Source organism: Acinonyx jubatus, chromosome D4 (genome assembly GCF_027475565.1).
Source record: "Acinonyx jubatus isolate Ajub_Pintada_27869175 chromosome D4, VMU_Ajub_asm_v1.0, whole genome shotgun sequence".
In the NCBI taxonomy this organism is placed as follows: Eukaryota; Metazoa; Chordata; class Mammalia; order Carnivora; family Felidae; genus Acinonyx; species Acinonyx jubatus.
Genome location: NC_069391.1, coordinates 80,204,383 through 80,230,895, shown reverse-complemented (window position 1 = coordinate 80,230,895; position 26,513 = coordinate 80,204,383). Strand labels below are relative to the sequence as shown.

Genomic DNA, 26,513 nt, shown 5'->3' with positions numbered 1-26,513 from the left:
TATTTTGGAGACAGAGAGAGAGAGAGAGAGAGAGAGAGAGAGAGAGAGATGGGGAGGGGGAGAGAGAGGGAGAGAGAATCCCAAGCAGGCTCCATGCTATCACTGGAAAGACTGATGTAGGACTTGAACTCATGAACTGTGAGATCATGACTTGAGCCAAGACAGGATGCTTAACTGACAGACCCACCCAGGTGCTCTGAGCACATGCTCCTTTTAAAGGGGCAGCCAATGCCTGGGTGGCTCAATCAGTTAAGTGTCTGACTCTTGATTTTGGCTCAGGTCATGATCTTGCAGTTTGTGAGTTCGGGCTCCACACTGACAAGGTGGAGCCTGCTTGGGATTCTCTTTCTCTCTCCCTCTGCCCCTCCCATGTGCTCTCACACGTTCTTCTTTCTCAAAACAAATAAATAAACTTAAAAAAAAAAATGAAGGGCCAGCCAAGATGCCATAAGTCAGGTGACTATTTTCATGTGGGAACCCAGGTCTTGTTTTAGCAGATCTTCAGATTTTTCAAGGGAAGCCAGAAATATGAAATTAGATGTGAAATCTATCAATTTTTAAATGTTTCACATTTTTATTTTTATTTTTTAAATGTTTATTTTTGAGAGAGAGAGAGCGAGCGAGCACAAGTTGGGGAGGGGCAGTGCATGAGAGAAACGCAGAATCCGCAGCAGGCTTCAGGCTCCCAGCTGTCAGCACAGAGCCCAACGTGGGGTTTGAACCCATAGACCACAACATCATGACCTGAGCTGAAGTTGGACACTTAACCGACTGAGCCACCCAGGTGCCCAGAACGTTTTACATTTTTTAAAAAACACCTCTTCTCTGCTGGCTAGATATGACCCACAGACTACCAGTTTGCAACTTATGCTTTACAAGTAGCTTATGGGCCCTGGGCAATTATCTCCACGTACCCCACTGTTCTTGGCATGAAGATGGTGGAAATCAAGTGACGGCAAATAAATGCACAAGGAAGTCCAAGTCATGTTTTAAACTACTAAGTTTTTTTTTTTTTTATTGCAAAACATTTGTTACAGAAATTTCAGAAAGTTTTTCCCATGGTATCTGCCAACTTCTGCTTCGAATTATGTATCTAAACAAACAAGCTCAAAGTGCATTGTGAATCCAATAATAGACCTTTAAAAAAGAACAATTCCTCTAAGGATTTATATATATTTATAATGTCGATAGATATGCAAACCGCTGTCTATCCATACACAAAGAAGGAGAAGATGTATATATATTTAACAAACCCAATTTCAAAATTGTTGTATTTATAGGAATTCATTTAAAAAGGATATTTGAAGAATTTCCCCCATTATAAACTATGGTTAGAATGTTTACAAATGAGAGCCTAAGTTCTAGATTATGAAATGATTATGAATACAGTATACTGCATGTACTGTTTTGCACAGCAGAAACAGCAATATAAACTCAAGTTAGACGCTGTAGTGACAGGAAGCAGGTAAGCCTCGATACAATGCTACGGTACTCTTCTTCTGAATCTCTCTCACAAAGATCCTGCGTTTGGGTCCAGAAAGATGCAGCTAAGCAAATACACACACATACGTCATTCGGGAGAGCGGGAATAACCCTGAATAGGGTGAGTTCCTCTCCGCCCCTGCCTCAGTTCTCGCTGTATTTCTTGTATACACTAAGTCAGGATCAAGAATATGATCCTGCTTGGCCCTAAATCAGAGGTCCCAAACTAGTGCTGTTGGGACTGAATGCTGCTGGCAGACACATTTGTTTGGCTAGCAGAGTGTTTACAAGTCTGAATGTGAATGTTTTTGTAGCGGGACACGTGTTCTCTCATGCCCTACAAACCCCACTTCTTCCTGTTGTCTTTCAACATCCAACGGGCACATTTGCATCCTGGCTCCAGCCCCTGCGTGTATTTGAGGTTGCAGCCCGCAGTCTAGATGCAGATGGCTGGTTCTGATGATCTGGGGGGAGCCGGGGTGAAGACAGGAGGGACTCTTTTTGGGATTCAGGCGGGCCAAGAACTGGAAGGGGCTGATTCAAACGCCAGCTGAGTCAGGGGCATGGGGGAGAGTATGGGGAGCAGCCTTGGTTAACGGGAAGATTAGGGCGGGACAAAGTCTGAAAGCTGGACTTTCTCCAAGTAGCCACTGTTTCAGCTTACTGTGCTAGGCTCCATGGGGTACTGAGGTACTAGGAGCAAGGGTCTGTTGGTCTGGCAAAAAAGCGTGTTGTGCTGGGCGAAGAGAAAGGAAAGTTAAGGGGGTGACGAAGGATGCATATTCAGGCGTGAAGCTGAACTTCTCTCTGTAACCCAATGCTCTCAGCAGGCTGCCTGTTCCTGAGGAAGGCCTGGGTCAAGGTTGGTTTCGATGCTCTGCAGATAGCCCGTGGACTCGTGGCCATGTGTGCCCTTTTCGCTTTCCAGCTCACAAACATTGTGCAAATAGGCAAGGGCCTGGAGGCTTATGGGGACCCGCAGACAAGGTGAATTAGGGAAGGGAAAATTCACCTCACTCTGACTGCCATGTGGATTATGTGGCCACTGAAATCCTTCCTTAGACAACATGTAGAAATCATCATGTTTTGATTTCATTAGCAGCGATCAGTGCAAGGAACTCAGAGAAAAGGTAACGCAGGGACCTTCTCAAGTGCATTAAAAAAGAAAAGAAAAGAAAAATCTTGTTTTCCTTAAATCAGAACCAACGCCTCTTTGGCTGACCCCAATCTGGGAAAGAGAATGTTTGACATGTAAAAGGAAGAGAAAGCTTAGGCCAGTGCAGGCTGAGAGAAAAGTTTTCTCTACCCGTTTGAGGAACAGTCATTTATAAGACTGTGCAAACTGGCTCCTCTCTTTTCCAGATGTGGAATGGCTTCTGATAATGACATGGTGATTTCTTTAAAGGGCAAACTCTTCAGACTCACCTAGTTCTTGATCAGACACGGAGTCACCCACCCCTTGCTCTCCTCCCAGCCCAGGCTCATACACAGGTAAGAAAAGCCACCAAGTAGGAGGGAGGGCACCAGCATCACTGGACCACTCATTCACCATGACCTGTGGATTTCTGCATTGTCACCAATGGACTTCTCACTCTCACGTCTCGTTTAACAATCTGTACCCAGTGGCCCTAAAGAATCAGAAATGGGTCTTTCCTATATCACAGGTGCACCAACACCTGGACCGCTGTTGGCTAGCCATCTCTGGGTCCCCTAGCTATACACCCTGTGGTTAATACTTTCTTTCATATTATTTGTTCAGAGCTTCAAAAAAGATTAAAAAAAGCCCCTTGGTTACTTTTTTGTTTTTACTTTTGAAAAATTGAACATAATTCCCAAACAGTGTAAGCAGCCCAACAGCGTGAGCAAGTTCCTAGCTGGTTTTTAAGTGCTACAGCAGGCAATAGTAAAATGTTAAGTGCCCTTAAAAAGTCAAAAGAAACGCATAAAGCAGTGCATGCATTTTGTTGCCACAAAATTAAGACTGGATTTGGGGGAGGGTTACTTCATTTCAGTTACATTGCTATTGTTAAAGAATAGTGAGTAATAATGCAATATCTAGAACATATATAACCACCTACACACTAGCATCACTTCATCTAGAAACAAACGTATCAGTGTTACTAAATGAACATATTTATAAAATACTGTACCCTGCTTCCACATGGGGTTAGCAGATGTAAACAAACAGCTAATTCAACTGGAGTTTAAAATATTATTTTAAGTTCATTTGTCATATAGTCTTTTGCATAACATGCCAGCTCATCTTTTGCAAAACACAATTCACCTACCAAGGCTCACAGGGCTGGTTAGAGGGTGTACATCAGCTTATACACGTATTTCCTAGTGGCCTACAGGATTGTGAAAAACATAAAGCAGCTCAGGAACAAAAGTGCTCATTTTACGAGGAGGCTAAATAACATGGAATTGGGAACATACTTAATCCCGGCAACATGTGCTTCTTTATTGAATGTTACAGATTTGTCAATGATTAGCAAAGCTGTCCTGTAACGTTCATTAATACAACCACATGCTACAACTATGCTGGGTTAAAAACATGGGTTACATATACATGTGCATGTGTTTTATAATACAGCATTGCCTGACACGTTAAATGGTACAGCCTATAGATGCAGCATGATGGATGACTGGATAATACTGATTACCATTACAGAAGTTAAACAGCCCAAACATTCAGGAAGATTAGACTGTAAGCCTCAGGAAGTAGAATAAATGTACTATCCAGTTATCTACCATAATATTATCTATAGAAACCATCTTTTAGAGTACCTTAGAAACATTCAGAAGAAACACACTTTGTGTTTTTAGAAGTACAGTTTTCCCACTGGATTATTCATATATATATATATATATATATATATATATATATATATATATTTCTTTTTTTTTTTTCTTTTTTTAAAGGGGAAGGTTCAAAGTGCTAAATAGATATCCTAGACCTGGAAGCTTAGACTTAAAAAGAAATCCAGCTCCGTAAAGTGCTGCATTCTGCCTGCTAACACACACCTTCTGGCTTGGAGAAATATATAACGTAGCCATGACAATTGTGCCCAAGTTTTCCAGCTTCTTGTTCAAATCCATCAAGGAGGAAGTTTCTAACTATAAGCATGTGGGTCAATCAGGGAATTTCCATGGCTATTTTCATAAAACAATTGTTTTTCAAATGGAACAAGCAATTTAGAACGAATCATTACATATAGTAGTATATAAAATTGGCACCTCAAAAGCAGAAATGAAGCCAGAGCTATTAATTCTGTGAGCTCTCTATGACTTTATTTATGTTCCTCAATGTGCTGCCCACAAGCTACTTAATTCACAGAGACAGGTAATTAACGTCCCCTTGATCGGGGACATGATGGGATAAATGATCTGAACACAAGCTGACTGTACAAGGCCACAGAATCGATGCCACATCGGTGTGCAGAGAACCCAGAAATGGGAAGAAATGGGTTGAAACAGGACACACATGTAGGCGCACAGGAAAGAAATGGCTCATGAGAATTGCACAGCTGAAGTTTAAAGATTGAAATTTGGCTTGTATATTTTGCACACTTCACAGAAGATGTAAGAACTTCATTTTCCTGCACAACAAAAGAACCAGGCAGTCACAAGGTCAGGACTGTTAAGTACTGTGCTTCCCGGGTCCTGTTCTGTTCTCTCCAGAAATCACGGTGAAGGGAAACACTTGTGCACATAATTTCTCTCCCTCACTTTCAGTCTGGTCCAGAATGGGGCCCTGGAGGTACAGTGATGTCCTGCTCTGTGGTCAAAGATTAATGGTTTCACCTCCTTCTTGGATTCCTCTACAGACCCTCTCGGAGAGCCTTCCGGCTTTTTAAAGTGTGCTCCATACTTAAAATCATCAAACATTAGGATACAAGCATATCACGCTAGCAAAATAGAATCTAAGGGACGAAAAGAACGAAATCTTGGTTCAAACTCTGGTGTTGAGACTTAGCCTTCCTGAGAATCACAGAGAAATGGTCTCAAATGTAAAGTGCCTGTTACAACTATTGATTATGAGCAACCACGATTCCTCTTCCTCGTTATCACTCAAGATGGAACCAGGGGTCCGTGGGCCCTTGCAGGTTATATTGCAACTTTGCACCTATGTACATTCTTTTCTGGAGGGCCCAAAGATTTCACCAGATTCTCAATGAGATTCATGACTCAAGGAAGTTTAAGGGCAACTGATTTATTCTCAGACCACATACATGTTTGCTGAAAGGGAAACAGCCAGTGTGGGGCTCAGTAAAAAATGTAAGCCTTTCTAGAGCAATTGCATCCGAGGGAGGCTGGTTGCTTGTTTTTTATTCACCCACATACCAAAGAGTGAAAAGGAATTATTTAATTCTTTGTATGTGGCTTCATAACTATTTCCATATCCAAAAGACTGGTTCAGAGGGTTAAAAAAATTTGAAGGCTAGAGGTTCTGTCCATGTGTTTACTTGATTTCACATAATGAGAAAATCTGGAGCTCATGACAACAACTAAACAGGAGAACCACATAGCGTTGGGGGGGCCAAGAACATTAGATCATTTTCCTTAAAGATTTTATTCTTTTTAAAAATCAGTGACACAAGTAGGAATCTGAAGATTTGAGGGTCAATATTTATTTATCTCCCTTCAAATCCAGATTCTGATCTAGTAGTAGCCTGTATTAAAGAGTCCGTAATACTATCCGGCTTAGAATTGCATGTCTAATTTGGGTTGTACTTGGCGTAATCACTTTGTGCAGAAGAAACCAGACTAAATAAGATGTCATCACAGCATGTGCTTCTGGACAGAAAAGCAGAGGGCGGGTCGCCAGTCATTTTGGCCAGTCTAGTTTGGTGCAAGGAGGAACTAAGGTCATAGGGATTTAAAAAGTCATAATTTTAACACCTGTCAAAATCCAACATAATATAATGAACTCTTTCAGTGGAACTCTTGGATATTAAAAAATCCTGGTTATATCTCAAGGTGATAGAAAAGGTCCAAGCCTCTTAAGAAAGCTCTATATGCCTGTTTATATACTATATATAAACATGTCTGTGTAAATGCATATATATGTATATAAGCAGCATATACTATAGAAGTCTTTATGTGGTTTATTTGCTTTCCATTTTAGTCTATTGTATCATTTTTATAGCTCTGTATATAAGAAAAATATTCATGGTATGCCTGCAACTGATGACTTTGGGTTGATACCAGATTTGCAGTCAATTCTAAGGTTATTTATGATTTGAAACTTCCTTAAAAAGTACTTTGGAACATTTCCATAAAAAAGATACCAGCCCTTGGAAAATCTCCAATTAAATTTATGCTGAGCTCAGATTAAATGGCAAAACTCTAGGTATGAAAATATCCACATGTGATCAGGTCTTCATATACAAAATGGTCATGTGATGAGTAGTGTGAAGAATTTCCAGGTACATCTTGGAGATGTTCAGAAGACATGGCAGAGTCATGCAAATGATGACAGCCACACAGCAGCATGGCACATGACAGTAATGGCGAGAATACAACAGTATACCATATGGCAATTTTAGGTGAGTTCTGCCCACTATTTTTGTTTTCCTTTGAGTTCACTATCACATATTCAGTGAGTGGCTTCCTTGACGATGGGTGAGGTACAAAATAAATTAAAAAATATAAAGTTATTTAATTACATTCATCCTGAGCTTGCTTGACTATACTCGAATGCCCACTGCATATAATAAACCACTTGACACTTGTGTTTAGCCTCAATTCTTCTTTCATTTCGATTGCAATACAAAAAGGCATTTCTTTTCCCTTTATTTTCTTCAAAAAAGATAAACAGTTGTGGCACCAGAAGTGAATATATAAGAGACAGGCGAACTATGACTGTTACCTTGTGTTTTCTTTATAATGATCAATTACAGAAGTGTTGGCATGAGAAGGAGTTGGGACGTTAGGTAGAACTGCTTGCTGCCGGCTTATACTGAATAAAAAGGATGCTCTTCATCAGTCACCAGTGATGGAGCCAATGTGAAAAGAAAACAGAATTGAAGTTTAGAATATCTCATTTGTATGCTGGCTACTTTATTTTATCTTAGTTTGCAACTTAGCCCTGTATCCTAAAACTCTTGATCATGGTCAGAATTGGAAAGATGCCTCCTGGCATGGAGAATGCTTGAAGCCCCTTCATTCCCAGAGCTCATGGCTTTCAGAAGTGACTACTGACACACATTCATCTCAACCCTGCTCCTCCCTCTGTCCCCTCCCTGCCCATCAAGTGGGAGCATGACTTAAAGCCCCTGTGTTTGGCGCTGGGCCAGACCAAAGGCTTTCTCGATCGGTGGCCCCGAAGTCACCTTTGAGTTAACACCTCCCGAGGCATTGCTTGTTTTGCTCAGCTAAGAATAAAGCAGGGATGTGTCAAGGAAGGGGAACAGGTAGAGTTCGGGGAGGATTTTAGGGCTGGATTCTTGAGCCTCCTGCAATGCGTATTAGGAAGGTTTAGTTGTGCTTGCTTTCAAAGCTGTGGAAGGCGGACGTTCTGGACAGTCTCCTCATGGACAGGCTGTCCCCTCGTCCCTCCGGCTTGGAGGACTTACTCCTCTGGAAGGGATTGCGCAGGCTTGCTGTGTTCCGCTGCCTGTCGAGTTTGTCACTGATGGAGAAGCTCTTCCTGGTGTGTGCATATGGCGCGCTTGGCTCCTCTGCCGAGTAGCTGTTGGCGCGCTCTATCTTGGGAACTGTGATGTTATTGGACACGGTTCTGTCTGAGTTATCACCCTCCTGGGAAGGTATCGCGATGGTGGCTCTCCGGCCTCTGGCCTCGTTCTCCTCACTGTCAGAGCTGGGGTGGCTCAGTTCTGCTTCTCGCTCAGGATGGCAGCAAGATGAATCCTCTACTTTGCCTCCAAGACCTCCGGGGAAGGTGGCCCTGTCAGCAATCGCTTGAGGGGCATTGACACATCTTGTGTCAATACAGTCTGTAATACTTGTGTATTCTGCTGTTTTCATGGGTACCCCGAAGTTGGCATAATAGCTCCTCGAAGGAGAAAACATAAAGCTATGAGATTTCACCATGGGGGCCTCTTCTAGAAGAAAGGGTGTGGTGGCTATATAGCGGCTACTTTTGGAACGCTCGATGCTCTGGTACATTGGAGGGTCAGTGTCCCAGGGGTTTTGGCATTCTGGGAGGTGGGTATAGTCTGAAGAAAAAGATCTAGTGTCCATGGAGGTGATGTCCTCAAAATCAATGCTCCGGCTCGGAGGTCTGTCTGTGGGTGCAAGGGTTGCATAGGCACTGGTTGAAGGAGCCGTGGAAGGTGCCGTAGCCGAAAAGCTTGGCTCGCCTAGCCCGAGGATGTTCATGGAATTGTCCAGAGGGTCTATGTCACAGTGTAGTTCATCCATGGCAGAGACATAGATGTCTATACACGAGGACGGTCTTCTGGAGTCTGGAACAATGGCCAAGGTGTTTGCAGGGACTGCAGGAGCTTTGGGTTCTTTTGCTACAGAGTGGGAACTAGTAGCCCGGTGGAGGCTCAGGGACCTTTCTTTAAAAAGACTTTCCAACTTTTCTATACCACCTTTGTCTTTCATATTGACTGAATAGAAAGAATGGCTTCGCATACGGGGCATTAGGGTTGGAGAAGTTGGGGACATGGTCTCCTCACCTGCAGGGTCTATACTCTCTTGGAGCTTGAAGGTATTTCCTTCCTGGCTGTTGAAGCTGCTTTGGCGCACGATGTAGGCGGCATCCGTACAGTCCGACGAGGTCCGGGAGCGGATCTTGTTGGACTCAGCCCGCTCCAGACCTGTCAGGCGCTCTAGGGCCGTGGCCATGCGCCCAATGAGGTCCTCGAGCTGTGCCAGCCGGATGTCCACGGTCTGGAGTGAGGCCTTCATGCAGTGCTCTCTCTCGTTGACTTCCTCCAGCCGCATGGACATGTTCTCCACCCTGGGCAAGAAACAGAATGAGGGTCACTCAAGGCCGGGTTCCTCTCTAGAGAATCTAAATCTTTTTGAGCTGGAAGAGGCTTTAGAGATGATCTAAGCTAGTGGTATTTATCTAGCAAACCCCTTTTCCCTCAGTAAAATTTAACGCACGATCCCAATAAACACCAAAGCTGAGCAGTTCTTATCGGAGTGGAATGGGGCCAAAGCGCCTCATGACTTAGTTGTGACTTGGGGCAGGGTTTAATAACCTAAGCAAGGCTTACGGCGTTGGCTTAGTCAGCACCGAAATGAGAATGGTGCGTCTTGATGACTTTGTTCAGAACCGTGCAATACGGTTTGAGAATGCAGCTATTCTCATTGCAGAACATGCCTAAGGCTTATAGCATGGACTGGGATTATTTTTATTTTGCATTACAAACGATTTTTAACATTTATTTATTTTTGAGAGAGAGAGAGAGAAAGAGAGAGCACGAGCGGGGGAAGGGCAGAGAGAGGGAGGGAGACCCAATCTGAAGCAGGCTCCAGGCTCTGAGCTGTCAGCACAGAACCTGACATGGGGCTTGAACCCACAAACTGAGATCATGACCTGAGCCAAAGTCGGACGCTTAACTGACTGAACCACCCAGGCGCCCCTTATTTTGCATTTATATGATAATCTCTTCTTGTTGTTGCTGTTCACAATAATCTTTTCAAAATTTAGGGCCTCCATAGGAATTGATACGGTCCTGTCACTGAGGCACCTGGCGTTGATCTAACCCAAACCTTTCTTTAATAAAGGGAAAGCAAACATCAAGAAATTTAACCAAGATTATGTAATTTGTAGTAAACCTGGAGCATCTATCCGTAAGTCAATTACCCAACTCCTCTCTCTCTCTCTCCGTGTCTCTCTGGATAGCTGATCATAGATACCTTATATTACAGTTATTTCTAGATGTCTTGACCTTCCCCACTGGAAATTCCTAAGGGCATGATCTGTCTCATATTCCTTTTTCCATTCCTGGGCTGCCAGGTGTCAATAAAGGTTCACTGAGTCAATCATGGTTATGAACTTGATTTCGTTTGTTTAATAGGCTGCCTGGACATTTTTTTACAAAGACAGAGGCCACGTATGTAAAATAAAATTGTGCCACATTTTTCTGGGATTGACGGGAAAAGGGCAAACCAGAGCCAAGCTTTGGTTTGAACTCCAACTTTCACTTGTAAATGCCCAAAGGCAAAACTTTTGGAGACTCAAAATGAGATCCACTCACAACTTTTCTGGAGAGGATAAAGATGAAGATACTTTTCCAAAACTCCCAATGTGCACAGTAAACCACGCGACCGCTGACCCTTAAAGAAACATGTCTGCATGTATAAGATGTGCTTTACAGACAATGGTGGCAATTGGAGCTGGGTCCCCCCAGCTGTTGTGATGGTGGCGAAGGGGATGGGGATGGTAGCAGGGGTGGCATGTTAATAGTAGTGACACCTCAATCAGAGAAGAATACATTTCAGTGCCATGAGGTACAAGAGGCACGTGGCTTCCCTTTCTGAGGATCTGTAGGCTTGCAAAACCAACCAACCAATGAACCAGCCAAACAAACAAACAAAAAAACCCTCTTCTGGCCAGAGTGGGGGTGTGTGTGATTCTCCTGCCTTGGGTCACATCTCTGCTTCTTTCAGCAACAGCTCGCCCCACTCCAACTCACCTCACCCATTCTGCTCTCTTATCTTTCAGGTTGCCTTCACCCAGCCCAAGGCTCTGGACTGCCCTCCTGAGCCCTGCTTTAGAGACATCCTCCTGATGCTCCATACCCAACCCAGCACTTCCCGGGGCCCAGGAACAGCCTGCCACCAGGCCCAGGTGTCTGCCTTAAAAGACTCGAAAATCTAGTGATTGCAAAGCTGGCAAACTCAATGCTAATCTCTCAGTTAACACAGCTGATTCAGAAGGAAACTACCACTTTACCCTGTATCACTTCATTTTGTGATATAAACACAGCTTGAGAAACAAACTTACTTACAATAACAAGTTTGTGTGTCTTATAGACTTCCAGGTCACTTGGTCACCATCTAGCCTATGCAGTTTGGTTTTGCAAGTACTGCGATTTCCTGTTTTGCAATGCAATAAGCTTTGAGCGAGTGGATAAAATACTTCCTCATTAAAGTCAGGAGCAGGAGACATGCGCTTTTTCGGTAGAACGGGACTTTCCATTTTGGATACTCTAGGTACTGGAGTGTTTTAGTGTTGGCAGAGTAACAAAAGACGGGACCGTTTCCCTCCTCCTCTTTGTTTCCCTGGCGCCTGGTGTATACAACAAGGCGGGTATGGAAAGACATAAAGATGCTCTTTTAGCCTAACTGCTTGGGATCACTGGGCTGAGCCCTGTGAAGGGTCTCCCTGCCCTGTGGGGAGCTCCCTCCCTGTATCCCACCTCTCTTCAGCCCGAGGATCCAACACTGCAGAGAGAAGTATCAGGTAAGAGGCAGAGCTAAGGCACCATGAAGCAATGGAAGAGTCAGGAGCTGGCTGTGGACAGTAAACCGGACACAGAAACTAAGGAGCCCAAGGGGATGGGAAGAAGAGAGGTGGTAGGAGGAAGAGGGAAGAAGGCAAGCAGAGAGGTGCCTGGGGGAACCTCGAGAGTCAAGAAAAAGAAGCACGGCCCCGGGAATGGAACAGTTGGAGGTAGTGAGGAAGACAGCTAGAACAGGGCCAAGGAGCTATTCTTCACCAAAGTTCTCCTTGGTAGGCTCTCCTGTGGGCTCTGAGGTGTTTTGGAATGTAGTACTTGGTGGGGTGGGGGTGGGGAGAATGGACGGTTTCATCCACTTTCTTCCAGATTTCTGGATGTGTTTAACCACGTAACTGTATGATCATTTAAGTCATGAATAGAACTGTAGGGGTGGAGTGTAGGAGTTATAAAAGAATAAAAAATCTTAGAGTTAAACTCCTATATGTTTGTTCCATAAACAGAGTGCTTCCCTTAATCTTAAACAACAAATTTGGTTTTTTTTGAAAAGCAATTGTAAATGGGTGTGCATCACAGATATAAATACGTTTGAGGACCAAGCCAAGAGTTTTGGGTCATGATTGTAGTCACTAGTTGCTGACCCTGGTCAAACCACTCAGGAGAGAAGAAGGAGGTAACAATGGTAAGAATTTATGGATCAAGAGGAACGCTTAAGACAGACACAGGAAGTGATGAAGCAAGAGAAAAAAGTTGGGGAAGGAAGATTCTGTGTGGGGAGAACACTTTATTTTTGTTTCCTTCTTTTGCATCGCTGGGCCTCTCATGGCTTCTTCAGAGTAACTTGGGAGGCAAGCACATTAGCAACATGATGTGGTCCTGGAAAGATGTGAGGTCACTCCTGCCTCTGGATGCCCAAGAAAGTGACAGCCAGGATCCCACCAGAGGAAATTCCTAACTCGATAGGTTGGGGGAAATCCCAGCTAAGAGGGCAACTAGCCTCTAATGGCCAGTATGATGAAGAAAAGAAAGGACATTCCAAAGAAGCTCCTAATGGTGCAGAAAATTTCAGCCTCAATACGCAATTTCTTAAGAACTGTTATTTTCTACAAATTCATTTTCTTTCCTGATAACCTTAAAATGTGGCTAAAGGAAAAGTAGTGAAAGGAAAAAAGAGGCTTGGCAGGCCATGCCTGTTTTAAATCTCAAATATTCCCTGGAGAGCTAGCAGCAAGATGGCTATAGGATGGAGGGCAAAAGCAATCCCATTATCACACGAACCAATCACAGGGCCTCTTGTCGGGGAAAGGGCAGACTTGTACAGGGTTTCAAATGCAAGGAGATGACACAGAACAGATAAAGTGAACCCTTGCTTATCCACAGACTGACATCTAATTTGTGACTTATTTAAGTCTTTTAGAGTCACCTCCCCTTCCCTTTGGTCCAATTATCCTTCTCATCATCCTGGGAAGAAAAAAGGGGAGAAATTGAAATCCAGCTCAATCATGGAGATACCAAAGGTCAGCACTGGAAAAAGATAGGGCTGGGAGGTGAGTGAGGCTCATCTTTTTTGGCTTACCCTGTTTTTTGATTATTCATATATCCTAAGTTATTCTTGTCTTCCTTTGTTATGAAAATCAGAAGTGGAATACACTATTCATAGTCACATGACTATTCCTGTTTTTGGATCTAGGCGAAGTGACGAAAGGGCACAAACCCTTTGGTTGGGGAAAGATAAGGTTAGATAAATGACACCAGCGACCATGTATATTCTAGTTTGCTTCAACTGTTACTGGAGAGAAATTCAAATGCAACTTCTTCTGACAAGTGGAACTTGAGGGAGGGGAGGAAGGCGTTGGGGAGGATGATCTGGAAGCTGGAAGTCAGGGGTTGGAGAACTCAATGCCTATGGCATTGTATGAGGACAGAAGCTGGGACTCAGTGGCAGCAAAGAGCATGCCCAGTCCAGGGCATTCAGCATGGATTTTCACAATCACTGTAAGCCTTACCCAACAACCCTCTGCGTGCAGGTGTGTACAAGTCACCAGTTTGCAAGCCCTACTTTAAATGAGTGAAAGGAACCAGAAAAAAAAAAAAGTTCCAGCTGTGATCACCAGAAAATGTAGGTAACTCTTAAGAACCAAGGGGAAATTAACAAGAAAAGCCAGGAGACTGGAGATAGCAAAATGTTTTTCTGATATTAAAAATTCCCAAATTCTAGGAATTATGAAAGCTTGACATAAATTCTAGGCAGTACTTATGGAATAGCTCAGGAGTATGTAATTAAGCAGATGTTTTGAGTACTTTGAAAAGATAGGGCTCATTTACAGGAGACTTTATGGGCTCAATATTAATCTTGTCTTGATAATCTAGACCAATACAGTAACACAGATGCATAATGTTAGTGATGGGGTATGTTGTGACTTTAGCAGGGAGGTTGACATGCTGGGCTGACTGGAGAAATGTGGGTACCTGGCTGGTTTTTAACCAAATGAAAGATGGGTCAATATTGTGAAACATGGTATTTTTGGAGTCTTGGTTCTTTCTGTCTTGGTTTACCTGATGTGTGCTGGCTGGCATCTGACGAGCTATACTGAAGGCATAGCAAGTACATTTATCAAGCCAACAATGAGATAAAATGAATAGAATTATATATATATTATGTGTATATACATGTATATACATGTGTATATATTATATATATATAATATATATATATATATATGGAAAAATAAGGTTTTTTTTTCCAGGAATCATTTCCTATGAGGTGTTAATTTTCAGAATCAGTTCCCGTAAAGGTGTTAATGATCTCCTGAATATTGTATTGCTCTCTTTAGATACCATTTGGGTACGAAAATATGACTTCAGAATGATGCATTTAAATTGACAATTGTGGAAGGATCTCTGTATTTCTAAAAAAATTCATGCAAGTAAAACTTATATAAGTAAGTTATAGTTTACAGGCAGTGGCAGGGTGAGTGGTATGGGGCTCAGAACATGAAGAAACCCTTTCCCCAAGTCTTTGATCCCAGCAGAACCAGCTCTGAGTTTTTCTGATTTCAAATCTCTGTATTGGGGCTGTCGAACATAACAGGAGAATTATATAATATCCTACATAGTTAATAGAATGTATGTAGTTAATTTATATAAATTAAACATATGTACCTATCTGAATGTGTGTATATTATCTTTTTATTTTTATCTATTATCTATAGATAATAGATTATTTATTATCTATTATCTATCTGTTGAATGTAAATAGGACAGGAGATTTCACCTGTCACTCCACTCAGAAAGGATACGTCCCAGGGAATTTGTGAGACGGGTAATACAGATCCTCTATTTCCTTGGTTGATATCTGTTCTCTCATGTTTGTAGTGTTTCTGTTGTGCTGAGCACAATTCTAGTGTTAAAGATTTATTCTCCGGTACACTTACAAATGCAAAACAGCCACTGCCACCACCACCACCACCAAAAACCAAACCCCAAACAAACACAGACAGAAGCAACAGAAGGAGAATGAGGCCTGGGCTTAGATTCACTTCTCTGGCACCTGGGCTTGGTCATGAGGTTGTCCTGGTCCTCCAGGCCCCCCTTATTCCAGAAGGCCAGCTAATGCCTAAGACACAGGGAGGGGGTGCCTATGATCTGTCCTGGATTTCTGGGGATTGCTCACCTCGGTCATCGTCCTTGAGGGCTGGGCTTTGAAGCCACTCAGAGAGGAACAGGGTCTTGGGGAAGGAGCCTCCTGGAAATGCTTATAGCTGTGGGGTGAGGGGCTCAGGTGAAGGTGCTGTATAGTTCCTTCCTATTTTCATTGAAAGGAACTGGTGACATGGTTCCCAACATGTTCACATGTGCTGGCGTCTGTACCCCTCATTCTAGTTCCCCAGAGAGGCAAAAGCTTCCTTGCATCTTAACCCTCCTTCCTCCTACCTTTCGTGCCCCCAGGTCTGTGGCTTTTTGAGTTCAAAAAGCATTTCAAAATCTCCTCTACATACACTTTGGAAATATATTTGAGTAATGGGGAGCGTGTCCCCACGGCACAATTTTCTGGAAACCACATGGCTATATGTCCATCAATAAAGTGTTTTCAAGGCCTTTGAATGACAGAGATTTCTAGATTTGCAGGTCCTTCCTCTGTTTGCCAGCATATCACTTCACATCATATCATCACAAAATGCTCTATTTTGCAATGACAGATGAGCATAAAATATGCGCACAGCTTTAAGCTTTGCTAATATTGGCTGAGTACCAATGGATACAATCACTCAGTGGCATGTGTATATATACCTACTTAGGTAGACTGCATTCTTTAAAGACATGAAGAGCCAGAAACAGAAAAATGCCACTTATGTAATTTCCACAGAGCCACTAGAGAGTGTATGAAGTGGGTAAGCAGACAGAATGTCATTTCTCGAAAACTTGAGGTCACTGACTCATATCTTAGAAGTTTGAATCATATCAACTAAAATCATAAATATATTATGCCCTTTTCCACTATTTATAATAGTTGCATCTTCATATTTCAATGCTTACAATCTAAAGTTACACCATACTTCGTAACAGTCTGCGCGTTCTTTATAACAGTGACTCCCAAATGATGTGTTTTTAAGTTTATTTATTTACTGAGAGAGAGAGAGAGAGAGGGAGAGTGAGAGAGTGAGAGAGAGAGAATGAGCAGGGGAGGGGAGAGAGAGAGGAGAGAGAGAATCCCAAGCAGGCTCCATGCTGTCAGTGTGGAGCTCGATGTGGGGCTTGATCTCACAAACCATGAGATCATGACCTGAGCTGAAAATCAAGAGTCAGATGCTTCACTGACTGAGTCACCCAGGTGCCCACCCCAAATTCTGGGTTTTGAACGTGCTAGCCCAGAATGAAGTTTTTATTAGTCCACAGCAAAATGAGAAAAAGAAGGAACTATAAATTCATTTGCATGAAGCTAGGTTTATTAAACTTCACGGACTCTCCTCTTGTTATTTGGGGATTTTTTTTTTCTTTATAGTCTTACTGGTCCACAAAACTGGCCAATGAGATCTAAAAGTATATCACCCCTGGGTAGAAGAATCTGCTTTCACTCCTTTGCTTTTATCTTGTTCTATAAAAAGAATAAAACAAAAACAATTCTGAAAAAAAAAGAAACCCTCATCCATTATTGTAACTAATTGGCAGATCTCTCATTGCCATTGATTTGGAAGGTGCCGAATACCCATATGTGCCAGAGGCCAGGACTGTTCTCCTTCTCCCCCAAAGATGCCCACTGATCTACATGAAACATCAACCTGCTGGAAGCCCTCGAGTTGGGCTGGGTCTCACTTGGTTTGCATCTGGGCTGGAACGTTCCAATTCCTGGTCTGGGCCAACAAGCCCTGCCCTGTCCTAGCCTCAACAATCTCATCTTCAGGAGGGCGGGTGCTACTGCCTCCTGAGGAAGTCCAGGAAGGATCTGGACGTCTGGAAGTTTGCTCTGTAGTTGCTTCCGACAATGTCCCACCCTCTCATAAGCTTGATGATTTCTTGGACAATACAAATAAACACAAAGGGGTCTGTTTTGGGGGCTGGGCAAGCAAACACAGTGGATAAGTCACAGCATGACACAAAGCATCCCCAAGAGGCATGTGCCCATGGAACAGACCTTTCTGAAGTCACGCGTATCCTCTCATCATTGGACGAGTTGAATCGATCATCCTTTTCTCTGAAATACTCCTCTATGCACTGCTCTTCGAAATCATGTACTTTCTTGAGCTCATCATCAGTTATGAACAGTTCTGTGGAAAAAAGTGACAACAGGAAGGATCAGCAATGACATCTAATCTGCGGGCCTAATGACTACTCTTCGTTTCATCAAGGTTAAGAAAAGGAGCCTAGATTCTTCACTAAGTCTCAGGCTAAAGCCAAATCCAATCGGGCAACTCGTATCATTGTCCTGTTTCTGTGCGTTAGAGTCACGATGGAGCCCTAAAGTTCACCTGAGTATATCTGGTTTACTGCAGTAGCTGGTTAGAATTATACCCATTGTGAGGTTCAGAAAGTAGCTAAATCAAAGAAAATGGAGCTATGCAGGGAATGGAGGTTACTTACAAGTTCAGTTACTGGTCTGAGGAGTGTGGCAGACAACGAATGTTCACTGGTCTTACTACAAGCCCATGGCAACCCCATTCCCTCTTTCCATCTGCCCACAACCAAGGCTGGAAAGCCAAACCCATACATTTCTCTGCTGCAGGGAGGGGTGGTGGATTGGGAAGAGGTTCCGCTTTCCTGAGAAACTTTTCAGGTGTAGCTCCTTCTTTCTACATTTTCTCACCTTCCCTCCTCTTCCTGCCTTGAACATGAATGTAATGCCTGGAAGTACAGCAGCTATTCTGTAACCATGAGATAAGACAGGGCAAGAAGGAGTTGCTGAACTTAAAAAACAAGACTTGGGGTCTTTGACTTCAGGGAGCTATTGCTGAGTGATGGGCTATTACCTCTTCACTTTGAGTTATGTCAGATAAATAAAGCTTTATTGATTTGTGTTGTTAGCCTGGTTCTCTGTTAATATCAGGTAGGCTGATTCATAACTGATACAACTGTAGAAAGAGCCCAGTGGAAATTTGAACTTTTTCCCTCTAAGCTTTCTATGTGCCTAAATTTGTGTTTCTGGTGGAAATAGTGAATTCTGGAATTTTCATTTCCCTTCAACTCTGTAATTTTAATGTCTAGAAAGGAGTTGGGCATTGTTTTGTCAGAGAAGTTGTTAAAAGCTCCAGACTTAGAGTCAGTTGATGAGGTGGCTTTGGTTTAAACTTTAGAGCACTAACTAGTGTCACTGAGAGGTAATTCCTGGGTCACAATCCTAGAGGCTCTGGCTCAGTAGATTTAGTATAGGTAGTCTAATTGACACACTTTGAGAAACCACAGAAACTTGCTTGAATGGGGCTGGATTCCCAAAAGTAATTAACTCTGGGTCGTACTAAGGGGGCATTTAGGAAATCTGCAGGAGCTATTATATTCAATGTATGGAGGCCAGAAGTGCTAAATTTTCTGCCATGTGTGGGACAATCCCATACACTGAAGAATTATTCTGCCCCAAAGCCAACAGAACCTCCTTCTAGAAACACTGGGTAGTAGGTGGATGGTGAGGGGTTTTCTGTTATTCCTTTGACTAATAGAAAGCAGAGCAAACGGCCATAACCTCTAAGGCCTGGGGAATGTTTAAGCCCTGAAAAAAAAAAAAAAAGATAGGTCCAGAAATGATAATGAAAAAAATCAGATTTAGTCAACTACAACCCAACTGAACCCATGTAATGATTCTTACATTATACATAATGTAGCATTGGGAGCATATCACTATGGTGCATATATTTTGTGGTGGGACCTCTGGCCAGTAAGAAGCTTAGAATCTATGGAGGTGCTAGAACAGCCCTGCCAGAGACTGGTTTTGTTCACTAAGAAAGATGGGAGGCTAAGATTGCTCCATTTCAGCCTCTAGTGTCCTCACACAGCACTGTTTCCCATAGAAACAGACCCTCCCACGCCTTCCCAAGTGTTCAGAGCTGCCCACAGTCTGCTGGACGCAGAAGGAACCAGGTGGGCACATGGTCCTACATGACCGTCTGCAGGATATAGTAGGAGTTCCTGCTTTGAGGCTGCCCAGGGCTGTCCCCCGAAGCTTACTCAAGCCATAGTCCCTCTCATCTGGGTCGCTCTCGTGTTTTCTCCATCGGCAACACAGATGCTGGAATATCATGGTCATGTGGCTAAAGATGATCAGAGGTGGGGGCAGAACTGGCCTCTCATGGAAGGTCATGATGAGCTGATACCTCTGAAACTTCCACACTTGGTTGGATATTGACTTCACCTCAAAAAATGTATTGCTGAAATAGAGATGGGAGAGAATCAAGAGAGAAACCCCACTCCTTTCTGAAGCCCCAGCGCCTGTCCCCCCCCACCCCCCCTGCTTCTCCCTCCACCCCACGTCCTCTAGGGAAGGACCCACTTACTTAAAGACGGCGATGAGCAGGTTGACCAGCAGGATGTTCGCCACTAACAGGTAGCAGGCCATGATGGCCGGTACAATCCAGGCTCCTGTCTTGCAGGGAGGCAGCTGGATTATTTTGCCATCCTCCCGTGTCTCATTCTGTCCACAGGGAGCTAAAGAAAGCAGCACAGGCAAGAAATGAGAAGCCGTGGCTATGTGATTTTAAAAAAAAAAAAAAGACTGATTTGAATGAGAGAAGTTTTTTTGTTTTTGTTTTTTTTTTAGATGGAGGAAAAATACAGCCATCTCAAAACAAACAGAAAAAAAATAAAAGAACTCTAAAAAAGCCAAAAGAGAGAAATGAAAGCGTGGTGAATATCTCAAGGGATACCAGACGGGAGCTGCTTCTGCCATCTCTCAAGTTGTCACGGGACCTGAAAGAGGTGACGCACCCCTGCTCGCCCACTCTGGCCCTTGCCCCCGACGGACACTTAGTAAAGGGCACTTGCTGTCGTGAGGAAGCCTGGGGAGGGCTTTTCTGGGGACTGGCCGGGGGGTGCAGAGTCTCACTGCCCCATCAAGTTACTTCCAAAATGTGCTGTGCAGACTGCCGCCTACAGCTGTAACAGCAGCAGCAGAGGGGTTATTGATTGGGAATTAACACATGGGTGGCAGTTAATCGCTGCAGGCAATAACTCTGGGGCTCTGAGCTAAGGATCTGCAGTCTCAGTGTGGTAGGAATAAAACAGGGCAGAGACGTGGGAAGTATTTCCTGGGCTGCTCGCTCAGTGCTCCTGATGGATGGTATTTCACCCAGGGTGGGGGTGGGGGGGCTGACGACAGGTGATGGGCCGGGACTCTGGAGCTCTTAGCTCCCTGCTTTCTTCCAGGAGCATTTCCTTTCCAAAAATGTGCTTTTCAGGGCCCAGGGCACAGAACCCAACTGCACTGAATAAATGGGCAAATGGAAAAAAAAGTTCTGGAGTTGGGGGTGATGGGGAAGGTGACGTGTGGGATTGGATGAGCGTGAGTAACGTGCTAATGAAGCCTGCTTGGGGTTTCCAGGTAAATTCAGGGGAAAAGCAAATCCCTGACAGAGCTCCTTAGTGCTGCACAGACAACATGGCCTGGGAGTGAGACCATGCCCTTAGGTGCCAAGGGGTAGGGGAGGTCCCCCTCCCTCTTTAGCTGCCATATGTTGGCTTTAGAACAGGGTCTATCTGGGGGAGCCTGGGTGGCTTAGTCAGTTAAGCATCAGACTGTTGATTTCAACTCAGGTCATGATCTCACGGTTCATGAGATCAAGCCCTGATTCGGGCTCTGAGCTGACAGCAGGGAGCCTGCTTGGGATTCTCTCTCTCTCTCTCTCTCTCTCTCTCTCTCTCTCTTCTCTGTCCCTCCTGTGCACATGCACTCTTTCTCTGTCTTGAAATAAATAAATAAACATTAAAAAAAAAAGAACACAGTCTATTTGTAAAGAGGGGCAGTGCATGCAGTAGTCTCCGTTGCCACAGGCAGCTTCTGAAGATCTGCCAGGAAGGTTTGCAAAGTTGACCCAGAATCTCAGCTGGAGTATCTGGCAAGGGGAGTCCTTTCCCTTCTCAAGAGCTACCGTTGCTACACTGTGTGCTCCATAGTGGTTCTCAACCCTGGCTGCACAGAGGAGCTTTAAAATACGCCAGTGCCCTGCTCCACCCCAGACACTTGAATCTGAATCTCCGAGGGGGGGTCCAGGTGTTGATATTTCTTATAAAGTTTCCCAGGAAGTTCTCCAGTGCCCCTAAAGTGAGTCTAATGAGCTAGAATTAGGCTGGAAAGATTATATGATTTTTGACATGCCATCAAGTCCAAAATGCATGCTCTTAGCCTAAGAGGGTTTTAATAATGTTGAGACACCAAGACCCTGTTTTTAGGGCTGGAAAAGATGGCCAAAGTGCTTCATTCAGATCTGTCTGCAAGGTGATCGTGTGTGGGAGTCAGGTGTGTTCAAACAGCCGGCATCGTTATTATTATTGGTAGTTGTGGCACTAACCACCCAAGAGAGCCCTGCAGAAGGTCCTGTTCATTTACTCCCTTAGGAGGAGAACCCAGTGATGGAGGCCCCCACTGGCTCCACGATGAAATCCAAATTCTGAGAGTGGCTGGCGCAGGGTCATCTCTTGCCACTTCCCGCCCTTCCCTCACAGCACAAACTGGCATGAGTCTCTTGCAGTTCCTAGAAATGTCATGCTCTCCCTTCCTGTCAGCCATGCTTCTTTTGCTTTCAGAAGGCCCCTCTGAAACCTCCCTCTCTGTCCCATGCTCCACCTGGATGAATCCTGTTTGGTTTTCAATGTTCACTTGGCCTTCTGGAGCCCACCCCAGCTCACTTTCTGCCCCCTTTCCAGCGAGGACTGGGGTAGGTATTGACAGGGACTCTGCCTGGCCAAACTCCACTCAGGCTGGTCTGGGCTCTTCATCAGCTAGCCCCTGACCTCTGTACCTTCCAGGATTGTCTCTTCATTGCCACTTTCAGCAAGAATCCCTCTGAGTCAGTTCAGCCAGAATTCCCACCCCTCAATATCTCATAACCATCACTCTCTAATGAGTTTTCTCATCCTCCACCATCCCCCGGCTGATGTCTTGACCACCTAGCAGCCTGGTATGGCCAGAACCCCCTTAGCCTGGTATTTCCTGTTCGTGATTTTCCATCTTCTGACCCACACCGTGCTCCCAGCTATAGATTTCTAGTCTCCCTTGCTGCATTCAGAGTTGGGCACGATCTCTTTCCTATCACAAAACTGCATCGTAGTAGCCCTCCACTCCCTCGAATAAAGTCTTTCTTGCCATCTTCCTCAGGAAACGCTGACCCTAGTTCTTCATCTGGGATCCTCCAAAGTGAAGGGTGGTAGAGACTGGGGATATACGTGCGGGGAAGAGCACAGCGTGTCAGCCTCGGTGCTGGGCACTTCACATCGGCCACTGCATTTAAGCTTCCCCGCAGCTCCATAAGAAATGTATTCTCTTGCCTTCATGGTTGGGAAAACAGGTGCCAAGGGGTGACATACCTTACCCGAGATCAAATAACTAAGAAGCCGTTATACCAGAACCCTTCAAACATTCATCCAAAAAACAGTGACTTCTTGTCACATGCCAGTGGACCTGCTATAGGAGACGCAGTTACGGATGAAGCAGAAGTGAGTCCTGTCTTCTCTCCGACCCCAGAGCCTGTATGTACTCTGATGGACCTCATGTGGCCTTTCCAATGTAGTAATGCATAATGATAAGAGTGACCACCTATTACATGCTTAAATATAAGGCCCTGGGGCACCTGGGTGGCTCAGTTGGTTAAGCATCCAACTCTTGATACGAGCTCAGGTCATGATCTCACGGTTTGTGAGATCGAGTCCTGCATAGGGCTCTTTGCTGGTGCTCAGTGCCTGCTTGGGATTCTCTCTCTGTTCCTCCCCTGCTTACTGGCTCTCTCTCTCTCTCTCTCTCTCTCAAAATTAAAAAAAAATAAAAAGGCCCTGTGCTATGAGCTTTACTTATATTGCCTTATTTTAATATTGACAATATCTTGACACAATAGATATTCTTATCCCCATTTTACAGAACTGAGGTTCAGAAAGCTTTAGTACCTCCATCAGGATCTCAAAGACAGAACGGTCAGGAGGTCCATGAAAGCCTTCTTACTACAAAGTTTCCTCTGTGCCTCTGAAGAAAGAGCCAACACAAGGTTGAGGGGAATCTTTCATTTATGAGCAAATGTAGGGGCAAGCTGATAGGCATCTGAATTTTTCCTGTTTCCATCAACATGAATAATGGCTTGAGCTGTTCAGATGAGGTAACAAATGTACAGAACACTAAAATTCAGAATGTGGAGAAAGAGATTTGATTCATACTATGGGTATCAGGTGTAGGCACCCATGTCACAGAGATTAAGATGCATGCCCTTTTGATTTCCTCCTATAATATATGGGGAAGAGAAACATCTTTCTAAAGGCACATAACACCTTTTTCCCAAAGAGCAAGAGAAATTTAAAATGAAACACTAGGCAGTGTTTGATATAATCAGCATCTTCCTTAAAAATATGTTGAAGAATAATATTTCTTGAAGATTGTCCCTTCCCCTCCTGTCTGAAGAAGCGTCTCAAAAGCTTATTCCAGATCATAGGCAATGAAATAAAGAGCTTAGCTGAGTATATGACTACATTTATCCTATTTTTTTTAAAGCAAGGATTTTCAACTAAAAATCCATTTTGAAAAGATAACAGGACAAAGAGGATTTCTCCACCTTCTTTTGAAAATCCATATAGTTTGCCAGAGGATTTAGAATTCCATTAGCACAGCCCCTGTGGCTTACTCCAAGAATGAACTAGATTTAGATGGCTGTGCTCTTGGCCTTTTCTGACACAATGGGTTTGTTTGTTTTGTTTTGTTTTGTTTTGTTTTGTTTTGTTTTGTTTTGTTTCGGAAGGACAGCTGGAGATGCCTCCCTTCCCTTCGTATGGCTACATCTTTCTAGAAGCTTCCTGATCTAAAAGTCTTTGATGGTGGTGGACGCAGGCAGAGGTTTTCTTCATGGGAGTGTGAGGCACTTTCCATGCCTTTCAGTACGCTACCATCTATGTCTTCTAGAAGCGGAGGACCGCAAGAGCAGAGGTCATTGAAAACCAGGGAAGCTCCAGCATTGTGGCGTCCAAATACCATCCTCCAGCTCTGCCCTTTACTTCTTTTGTGGTTCATTTCTTTTCCTTCCCCATAACCCAGCTGGTAGGTAAGAGGCAAAGCAGTAGTGACCAGGCACCGAGGCCCCCACCGGGGAGAAGGGAGAGGTCTCAGCTCCTCCATCTGTGAAAGGAGGGACCAGGACCACTGATATTCCCTACAGCGTGGTGCCCACACTCCAACGCAGGAAGTCCGAGATGATTTTAGAATACAGGAACTGGGCACTAAATAACACTGGCCAGTGAGAAACTGGTGACCTTTTCAAATCCCTTCCGATCTTCCTGACTCCATCAGGGAGAATACGTCACTTTGAGGATCATATTTCTTTAACACTTCCTTCACGTTTGCTGAACTCCCTTATTAGTGAAAACTGGGCAGGCCTGAGGCTCAAACATCTGGAGAGAATTTCCTAACAATGTGGTTGTCATTGTGTTTATTTTATGGTTATCTTTTATTTATGTCAAATCATACTGATTTTTCGATTTATGGCTGTGATAAATTTTAAAAAATATTTTAGGTTTTAAAAATAAGCCACTTTTACTAAAACCATTAAAGAGTAGAGCACATTTTTACAAAACAATGAGTGGTTTATGTGACTAACAGTTGGAAAATGCTGGGCTAGATGATCTCCAAGCCCATCTAGTCCTGATCTTCTACTACGTTATGGTTCTGTGACAGGGAAGAAAAGACCAGAATAACTTCTAGACCAGATCATCTATCCCTGGATAGTGACCCTGGAGGTCACTTGTAGAAACCTTATTCTTTTCACTCCTGGCATACAAGCAATCAAATAATTACCCCCCACTGCCATACATGGAAACCAGTCACCATGGGGGAGGAGGGATGCAGATAACAAAGCCTTCAACTCCTTAGGGCTTCTGGTCTACTTGCTATTTGCACACAAGTTCAACCTTGAGCTACCTAAAAAGCACTATTAAACTGAATATGCCTCAGTTTTTAATCCAGGGAACTAGAAAGCAGGATGTTACAAGCCTAGGCATGTTGTGTGTGAGATGTGGGTGGGGGAGGGGCAGGAATTATGGGGGAAAAGGGAGAAAAATTCAATTCCCTCTGTTATCTTGGTTCTGTGGCTTTGCAATTCTATACATGTAGCTTTATCTGGAGACAAAATTGTCATTTTGCTGCTAATATTTGAGAGGCTTCAAAACTCCAACCTTGGTGGTTCATTATTTGGAATCAGGAACTAATATCAGAAAAATTCTGCGCACCTCTTGCTGGGGAAGGGCACAGCCTGTTGCACATGTCACTGAGTTTGTTGGCGTGACACACTGGATTGACTCCAATTTAGCTCCAATTTCTCTCCTCCCCCCATATCCAAGCTCCTTATGATGTGACAGTTTCTCTTACTAAACTAAGTCTTTGCTCCTTGATTCTGAGTTTGGCCATGTGAGTTTCTCTGGCCAATGAGATGTCAGCAAATGTGTTCCATACAGAACCTAGAAAAAAGAAAAACAGAACCTCGAGTGTTTCTGTTTCTGCTCTTCTGCCCCAGTCAGAACCATGAGGAACATGCCTGAGCTAGCCTGCTGGAGGAGGAAACACACGGGCCTCTGATTCCAGTCACTTCTGTTGTTGGAGCTCAGGCTCTTCTGGATCAGCTGAAAGCCAGCTGATTCCCTGGCATGTGACCGAGCCCAGCTAAGACCAGAAGAACCTTCCAGCCAACCCACATCCACCTGAGCTCAGTACATGCTTATAGCTTCAAGCCACTGCCTTTTGGGGTGGCTGGTCCTACAGCATTATCAATAGGTAATGTCCATGTCGATGGCCAATAGATAATGTCAGTACATATATACATGCTCAGCTTCCTCTGTGCTGCTCACAGTTAGGAGAGGCAGACTAAGTCTTTCATTCAGGTGGACAAAGCCCCAGGTTCTTCTCCCTCCCCCTCCCAATCCCCAGTTCAGGCCCATTCCCATCATTACCCAAGGAGGAGCAAATTCATTGAATGGACAATG

At 44.0% G+C, this 26,513-nt stretch overlaps 1 protein-coding gene across 8 annotated transcripts in view; it reads right to left on the bottom strand.

Annotated features, from left to right (window-relative positions):
* Window positions 1-982: 982 nt before the first annotated feature.
* The window catches only part of TRPM3 (transient receptor potential cation channel subfamily M member 3), a 485,893-nt gene continuing 460,362 nt past the window's right edge, over window positions 983-26,513 (bottom strand). For 6 of the 8 annotated variants that reach the window (XM_027041047.2, XM_027041050.2, XM_027041052.2 and 3 more), the window contains 4 exons: window positions 19,847-19,997; window positions 19,521-19,720; window positions 17,500-17,632; window positions 983-9,415 (listed from right to left, as the gene is read on the bottom strand). In XM_027041047.2, coding sequence (XP_026896848.1) covers window positions 7,963-9,415; window positions 17,500-17,632; window positions 19,521-19,720; window positions 19,847-19,997 — 1,937 coding nt within the window. In that variant the 3' untranslated portion in view covers window positions 983-7,962. The remainder of the gene's footprint in view (window positions 9,416-17,499; window positions 17,633-19,520; window positions 19,721-19,846; window positions 19,998-26,513) is intronic. The other 2 variants (XM_053205281.1, XM_027041057.2) reach the window with 1 other exon arrangement.